This window comes from Echiichthys vipera, assembly GCF_963691815.1.
Source record: "Echiichthys vipera genome assembly, chromosome: 13".
Taxonomy (NCBI): domain Eukaryota; kingdom Metazoa; phylum Chordata; class Actinopteri; order Perciformes; family Trachinidae; genus Echiichthys; species Echiichthys vipera.
In genome coordinates this window covers 27,782,116-27,790,501 of record NC_139838.1, presented here as the reverse complement: position 1 = coordinate 27,790,501, position 8,386 = coordinate 27,782,116, and the positions used below count along the sequence as shown (strand labels likewise).

Below are 8,386 nucleotides of genomic sequence, written 5' to 3'. Positions count from 1 at the left end.
TATCTTTGTAACCAAACATCGTTTTAACGTCCTGATTCATCTTCGTGTGAACCAGAGTGGTCGAAAGGACGCTAACGACCCGATCTCCTCGCCGTAAACACTGGAGCTGCTGGTCGTCCACATTAACATCAATGTTGTCCAAACTTCAGCCCTTCACAATAAAAGCACAGGCTTTAACAGCTCCAAAATACACCGTAAAGTCTTATCGTCATTCATTCATTCATTCATCTTCAACCGCTTGTCCCTGTCTGGGTCGCGGGGCGCTGGAGCCGATCCCAGCTGACATTTTTGAATGTAAACCAGCACCAACGCTCTTACAGCTTTCTCTCTTCAGCGTCTGTTTCTTTTACTAATCTGACTTCTTCATGTTCACCTGTAGATTCTTAGAAGTGTGTGAATAAATTCTGCTTCCACTTCGGTGCCGATCACCCACTAATTTAAGCCATTTCCTCTGTTTTCTGGGTCACAGGCGTTTGTTTACTCGTGGTGCCGTCGGGGAACGCTTCGGCTTTTACCACCCAACGGATATCGTTGTTGTGACGTCACGGTGACATTGATTTGTACAGTGCGAGCGTAAAAAGATTAAAACATGTAGAGTTTAATAAAGATGAATAATAACACAGCGTCTTGTTGCCTGATAAATGACTTCATCTCGTGGCATTAGCGAGGCTGCAAAGAGGAACCAGTTGGGGAAGAGGACGGGATGAAAAGGTCGGGGGGCAGATATGAGCCGGGACATCCCGATCTCATTTTACTCTTATTTATTTTTCCGCCCTCTCCATCTGTCAGCCGCCGGCGTGCGTTATCTCATGTGGCAGACATGTTGGGTCTGATCAAATCCATTTGCACTGTACGTGGTGCAGCTCCGGAGCGTGTGCCGCCTGTGGGGCGCGATAGGTGGAGCGCGGTGGGTGTCTGAGCGGCGGGGAAGGAGGAGGAGGAGGAGGAAGGAGGGGACGAGGGGCGGTCAAGAAGTATTATGGTATGCATTTTGACTTACATGATAATCTGACCCCGCCTGTAACCCTCCTCCACCGCCACCACAACCACCACTACTACCCCTCTGCTTATCTCCATGGCGACCAGTAGCACAGGAGCACTATTATGGTCTGTACCCCCCCCCCCCCCCCGCCCCACCACACACCCCCCTCCCCTCCACCTCCCTTTTTCCTTTTTGCCTCAGAAATGATATTATTATCATTATGAGATATGCAATTCTGCGAGTGTAAGGGGGGGTGGGAGGGGCGTCAAGAGCCGTGCACGAGGTTTCTATGACAACTGCCCCCAGTATCCTTCTGATTGGTGATTATAGGATGTTACCCCCCCCACCACCACCACCACCACCACCCCACCCCTCATCCTACACCCCCCTCCTCCCCAAATGCACACATGAACACTGTGTCCATAGTCAAGGAAAAGGAGAAGCGTGGGGGAGGGGGGCAAAGATGCAAACCACGGGAGAGAAAGAGAGAGAGAGAGAGAGGGAGACACAGAGGAGGAAATGCAGAGAAAAATAAGTTGTTTTTTAAGTCGTTCTTTGTGTCGGCCGGTGTGAGAGGGAAGAGCGCCGCCGCTGCTGCTGCTGCTGTCGGGCAGTGGGACAAAGAAAGAGGCCAGAAAGGAAGGAAAGAAAGAAAGAGAGAGGGAGTAGAAAAGAGGTTGTGCTGAGTCAGAGCCGACTGTAAGGAAAGACCAGAGTGGGGGAGAGAGTGGGGGAGAAAGAGGCCTTTAGCCAAGAGACAGAGAGGGTTAAAAGCCAAAGTGTCGGGGCATTGCAACAATATGCTGACATCAATAACGTGTCACCAGATTTATGAATCGACCCGTTTCACAGGTTAAATGACACAAAAGTGCGTGTGCGTCGCAACACGATAATTAATCCGTTACACCTCAGTGACAAACGGCCGTCGCTGCGTTAGAAACTGCTATTTTCACTCATGATGACTGACTAATGCACACGCACCCAGGGAAATAACCACCGGCTGTCGGCTCGGCTGGGTTACAACAAGTTTCCCTCCAAATCCCATTTACTATGTGGTCAAAAGTATGCGGACACCTGCACGTTGTGTTTTTATTACTACTGTAAAGCACGTCGCTGACCTGATGTTTGAGCTGCACGACTCATTTCAGTCCGAGTTTCAGCTGTTGTGATCGTGGCCCGACCGATGTTGGTGGTCGGCCGTCAGCTGAAGCAGAGCCGCTGCATCTGCGCGAAGGGGCAACAGAGCGTCTGAAAGTGTCATGGCGACCCCCCCCCCCCCCCCCCGGGAGGAACAGGAAGTTAAATGAAGTTGCTAAAAGCCGACACCGGCGTCTCCTGTCCGTCGGATCTTTGCGGTGCAGTAATGCGTCGTGTTACGCGGCGTCAGAGGTGATGAGAACCGTGAACCAGCCAAGACAACTTCTACCTGCGTCTGAGCTTTCAAACTAATCTTTATTGACAATTTTTAATGGCACCGGGGTTCGATACCGTTACCTGGTGTGAGCGTATCGGCCGCACCTGATCCTACTGTTGAATGAATGAAGCGTAACAAAGGCAACAAATTAACACAGATATAAATGTACTAAATATTATTTATTAACAAATAATAAAGTGTAAATTAGCAGCAAAAAGAAATAAATAACACTTCCATGTAAAGTGCAAAAAGATATGTTAAAATGTTATTTACCTTAACCTCTGTTGCAAACATAGAAGAGATCACTGTAACTGATATTAATCAAAAAGAAACGATTGGATCAGAACGCTCATTGGTTAATATCCAAGCCGTTATCCCATCCTGGTACCGGATCGCTGCATCTCTACTTTACATCACGATTTACTCAGTTAAACAGTGTGTGCCGAGCTAAAGGAGACGATACGTCACGTGTGCAGCGATTGAGTCCAAGACACGTTTCCTTACAGGGACAATTAAGTGCGTCGTATTGAATCGTATCAGGGAGGTAAACTTGACAAGACGACACTACACACGCAGCTTGTCGGGCAGCTGACAACCCGCAGGTGGAGCCGGGCTCGGACATAGATCTGCAGAGGGCAGTGTTAGAGTAAGTCCGTCCGACTCATGTCTGGGCTTTAGGACTCTTCTCTGCACACAGACTTTGTACTAAGACGAAGTGACGGCTCCGCAAAAGAGAAGCCAAAACATGCGGATCGCCCCCTGGTGGCTGGCTGCAGAACTAAGCCCGCCCCCTCTATGTTAGAGGGTGGGGCACGGGCCTAACTAATAAAATCTAAGTCAAACTTTTTCCCAAAGATGCTTTCTGTTGTCTAAGGTAGTTTTTTATCACGCTCAAGTGCTTTAATTACTGATACGTTTGGTTTTATTGGTGATTTGATGCTTTAACACGGGGGTGACGTGTCATGATTGACAGCTGTGGCATGGCGAACTCGACAGCGCAGACTCTGGCTGCAAAATAACAACATGGCGGCGCGCGTGTTTTGGCTTCACATTCGTGCAGTGGGAGGGCGCGGAGCAGCGTGTCCCGTCTTCATACACAGCCTGTGTTCCTGCAGCACGGTGTCCACAAACTTTTGGCCACACGCTGGTGAAACAGCTGTTGGGTTTGTGGGTGACTGGAGCACCGTCAGCCGAGCAGATTTCATCCTGCGTGCGCTCCGATGACGACGCACGACTCACCGTGATGCTCGGGCCTCGAATGAGGAAGTCGCCCGTTAGCTGACGTGGACGCCGCTGATTTCCCGCGTGGTCAAACGTCATTCAGAAGCTTCTCCGCCACGCTACGGACAAGCGGTTCTGCGTTCAGCTCCGCAGTCCAAAGGCACTGCAGACAGTTAATGGTGGGAAAAAACTGTCTAGGACCCAGACGATTTTCCCACCATTGACTGCAATGCATTTCCAAGCTGCATGTGGAGCAAGCCAGTGTGTGTGTGTGTGTGTGTGTGTGTGTGTGTGTGTGTGTGTGCAGACAGCTTAACTCAGCTGTTGGCTTGGCTCTTGTACTTCCAGGCTCCCTGTTACTCGTCTTCCGCGGGGTGTTTACGGCGGCAGACTCTGAGGTTTTGACTGCAGTTTGACCTCTGTGACCTCCTCCCTGCAGGGCCGTGCACGCCACCTGACTTTTGAACCTCGCCGACCTCCTCACTTTTTTACAAAATGATTGTTTTGTTCGCAAAACCTTGACTTCTTCTCGGGCCTTCGTGTGCGCGGGTGAACACATTGCCTTTATGTTGAGTCATGTATATAAGGAATCATACGGCGGAGGGTGAGGGGTGAGGGTCACACCTGGGTCACCCGGTGTCACCCCACTTCTGCTGACCGTCAGGTGCTTTTTAAGGCGGACTCCAGCCCCTTTTTGCGTTGCATCCGCATCCCGCTCATATACAGTACAGTGCCTGCGCATACATGCAAACATGCACACTCAAGTTAAGCAGTCATGTGGCACACACAGTTGCCATGTGACGGCTTTTCCTTTTTTTTCTCCTCTCCCTCTCCTCTCCCCTCCTTTCTCCTATCTCTCTCTCTTTTTGGAGTTATGCTTATTGAGGGATGTCAGTGACTGCGCTCATTACTATTATGGGATGCCGCACGGGGGTGGGAGGGGAGGAGGGGGGGGGGGGTGAGCGTCTCCATGGTAACCGTGGTTGCTAAGGGAGGGGGTGCATGGAGGAATGGGGAAGAGACTGTAGGAGAGGGAGGGGGTGAGTTGACTATTATGGTCTGTACGTTGCAAGGTAACTATGCAGAGTGGGGGAGGGGTGACTGAAGTGTGTGTGTGTATGTGTGGTGGTGGAGGAGGAGGAGGAGGAGGAGGAGAGGGGGGGGGGGATATTATGGGATGCCTGCCCCCTGATCTCTCTTTGTGTGTGTGTGCGCGCGCGCGGGGTGTGTGTAGTGTGCGAGGGGAGAGAGAAGAGAGGAGACGGCGTCGTGCGCACACGCTGCCCTTAACACACACACACACACACCAAAAAAAACACGGAAATCTATTTAAATCGCGCCCGTTATTAACACAAAGAAGCGTCCAAGTATTGATTAATAAGACAACAAAGTGGAGCCCGGAGTTACTGTGGGGATCAAGTTGTGAGTATCTTTGGGTTTTTTTATTGTTTGGGTTAAAAAAAAAAATACAAAAAAAAAGCAAAATCTGGCCTTAAGATGGTGGAGGTGATGGGGTTATTACAGATGAAGTGTGTGTGCGTTTGTGTTTTTGAGTTTTTAACGTGAAGCCGGTGCAGCTCGGCTAGCACGCGAGCTAATGGCACGAGAAAACTACCGATTGTGGCAAAGATGGCATGTCATCTGAACACAGGGATGGAGCTACTGTGATGCCTGATGGATGGATAAAGTTGGATTTACATTGTTGTAGCAGAGAAGTGCATGCGGGCGAGTGTTTGTGCTGCTTAAACATTCACTTCCGTTTTCTTTTTTTTTGTTCTTTATGTCCCTGGTCGAAACCTGGCCGGCTGCCCTCTCCTACCTTAACTACTTATCGGGACAAGACCGGGTCACAACTCTGGATTACCCCGCGATACAAACACACAACTTTATATTTAGTTAGCTAAACTTGTTAGCTAACTAAATAGAAAAAGTTTCCCCCCGCTATTATGTCTGGAAGCGAGGATGACAACAGAGATGATTACGGAGCCCCGGAGGACCGGTTAATGCACGGTAAGACAATATGCTCATTTGTTAGCTTAAAATTGCTAGCATGGGTTTTTTTTTCCACATTCATATCAATCATGTTTCGTTAGCAACGCGCTACGCTAGTCAGTGATGCTAACTACCGGGTAGCTACATTAGCAGCTAAGTTAGCTTCCATTTCCAGCCGTTGCTCTTCTGTTTAAACTTATATTTATTAAAAAATGACCGGTGTGTTGTCGCCCCTACCACAGCCAGAGGCGATGTGGCTAATTACGGCATTGTAGTGGAGTCACGCCGACTCACCGGCACGTTATCCCGGGGCCTAACGTTAGCTTCTACCGGTGTTATTGACGTGTCGATGACAAGATGGAGGCAGCCAGTTAGCTTCGGGAGCCGCCGGATGACGCTCGAGAGCGGTTCCCCCTCCTCGTGTCTCCGGTTTGAGTGTGTAAAAAAGAAAAAGTGCGGATAAAACAACGTAGTAAAGCACATTTAGCGTCTCACCTGCTGGTTTTATCCTCTTAAACGCGCCGTTTTCGACCCAAACTGACGGTTGAAGATCAGCTTTGTTTACAGTTGGTACAATTAACCGACGAGCACGCGCCCGGGACACGGAGGGAACAAACAGTCCTGATGCAAGTTTAACACAAATAAATCCACTTAAAACTGCTTTTATGTGCTCTAATAACACCGATGTTTGCGTAAATATGTCAAAGGATAAAGTAACTGTGCAGACACTGACAAACCCCTATAAAATATGTGCATTTTTGGATTAATAAACCTAGTTATTGTTCTTCTGAAGGTGCAGTTTTATTGAAATTGGATGCAAAGAAGCCGAAAACCTTTATGGTCCCCTGCAGAAAGCAGTTTACACTCTTCTTTGACATGTGCACAAAAGAAACATAAGTACAACACAGTTCAACATGACATAAAACAAACTATAGATACAGATGAAAACCTTAAAATGCATTCAAATGTTTTCTTCCTGTCATGTTGTGATGTCAGACACTGCAGCTGGAAATGCATCAGTCAGGATTCTCAGGGCTGCTGGAAACATTAAAAACGTGCTTGAAATCAGGGTTATAAAGGAGGCAAAGTCCACCTTCTCTGTAAAATCCTCTAATTTGCAAATGCACCGAAAATGTCATTGGAAAATAGTGTTACAGGTGTTGGAAATCCTTGAAAACATTAAAAAAGCACGTAAAATGTCTTCTATCTAGTATGCAAAGTCTTCTTACAAACATTAAACCTAAATAATAGGATTTTTTTGGACAATAAATACAAGTTATTGAATACATATTGGATAAAAGTACATTTTTGGACAATAAAAGCAGGTTATTACTCTGAACATACAGTTTCATTGTAATTGTAAGGCCCTGCAACCGGAAATGCATCAGTCAGGATTCTTACAGGTGCTGGAAACCCTTAAAAACATTAAAAAAGTGCTTGACATTTGGGTTATATATGATGCAAAGTCTACTTACAAACATCTACTCTGTAAAATCCTTAAAAATGCACTTTAAAAAGCTGAATTTGTCTTTAAAAATGTGTAGGAACCCGGAACAGTGCTAGAGGAAGCATTACAATTATATTTACTTCAATGAAAAGGCATTCTGGACAATAAAAGTAGGTTATGAACATACAGTTTCATTGAAATTGTAAGGAAATGTTTTCTTCCTGTCATGTTGTGATGTCAGAAATGCATCAGTCAGGATTCTTACGGCTGCTGGAAATCCATAAAAACATTAAAAAAGTGCTTGAAATTTGGGTTATCTAGGATGCAAAGACCATTTCCAAACATCTACTCTGTAAAATCCTTTAAAAACGCACATTGAAAAGCTGAATATGTCTTTAAAAAATATGAAGTAACCTGGAACAGTGCTAAAGGAAGCATAAAAGTACATTTTTGGACAATGAATGCAGGTTATTGTTCTGAACATACAGTTTCATTGTAATTGTAAGGCCCTGCAGCTGGAAATGCATCAGTCAGGATTGTTACAGGTGCTGGAAATCCTTAAAAATGTTTAAAAAGTGCTTGAAATTAGGGATATAAAGGATGCAAAGTCTACTTACAAACATCTACTCTGTGAAATCCTTTAAAAATGCACTGAATGTGTCTTTGGAAAATGTGTAGGAACCTGAAACAGTGCTAAAGGAAGCATTACAATAATTTTTACTTAAATAAAAGTACATTTTTGGACAATAAATGCAACTTATTGCTCTTATGAACATGCAGTTTAGTTCAAATTGGATGCAAAGATGTTGTGATGACAGACACTGCATTTACGGGTGCTGGAAATCCTTAAAAATGTTAAAAAAGTGCTTGAAATTAGGGTAATATAGGATGCAAAGTCTACTTACAAACATGAAACCCATTCTCATGTGTCACCCTAATGTAGAAGGTCATGTTTATAGCACACTAATCTATAATTAGATACGGTGCTGAAGTGCAATAATCATTATACTGTTTGTAATTTATAGAAATATTTAATTTATCTCGGCTGTAAGGTGGAAAATCCTCAAATGCACCTTTTTAAAAAGCTGAATATGAGTTTTGAAAAGGTGTAGAAATCCTGGTCGGTGCTGGAGGACGCACTGAAACAATTAACTTAGGTAAAAGTAGAAATCCCACAGCATAAAAACACTTATTTATCAGCTTAAAGCCCCAAAACCACACTCAAAAACTGCTCTTTCATCAAACACCGCTGATATGTTCATAAATGTGTCAAGTTATAAAATCAGGACAGAACCCGACAAAAACGAGTAAAATCATTTACATTTTCTGC

General features: G+C 45.7%; 1 protein-coding gene across 5 annotated transcripts in view; it reads left to right on the top strand.

Annotated features, from left to right (window-relative positions):
- Positions 1 to 4,851: 4,851 nt before the first annotated feature.
- The window catches only part of LOC310955511 (chromodomain-helicase-DNA-binding protein 4-like), a 31,464-nt gene continuing 27,929 nt past the window's right edge, over positions 4,852 to 8,386 (top strand). For all 5 annotated transcript variants that reach the window (XM_083925336.1, XM_083925339.1, XM_083925338.1 and 2 more), the window contains exons 1-2: positions 4,852 to 5,039; positions 5,459 to 5,627. In XM_083925336.1, coding sequence (XP_083781462.1) covers positions 5,564 to 5,627 — 64 coding nt within the window. In that variant the 5' untranslated portion in view covers positions 4,852 to 5,039; positions 5,459 to 5,563. The remainder of the gene's footprint in view (positions 5,040 to 5,458; positions 5,628 to 8,386) is intronic.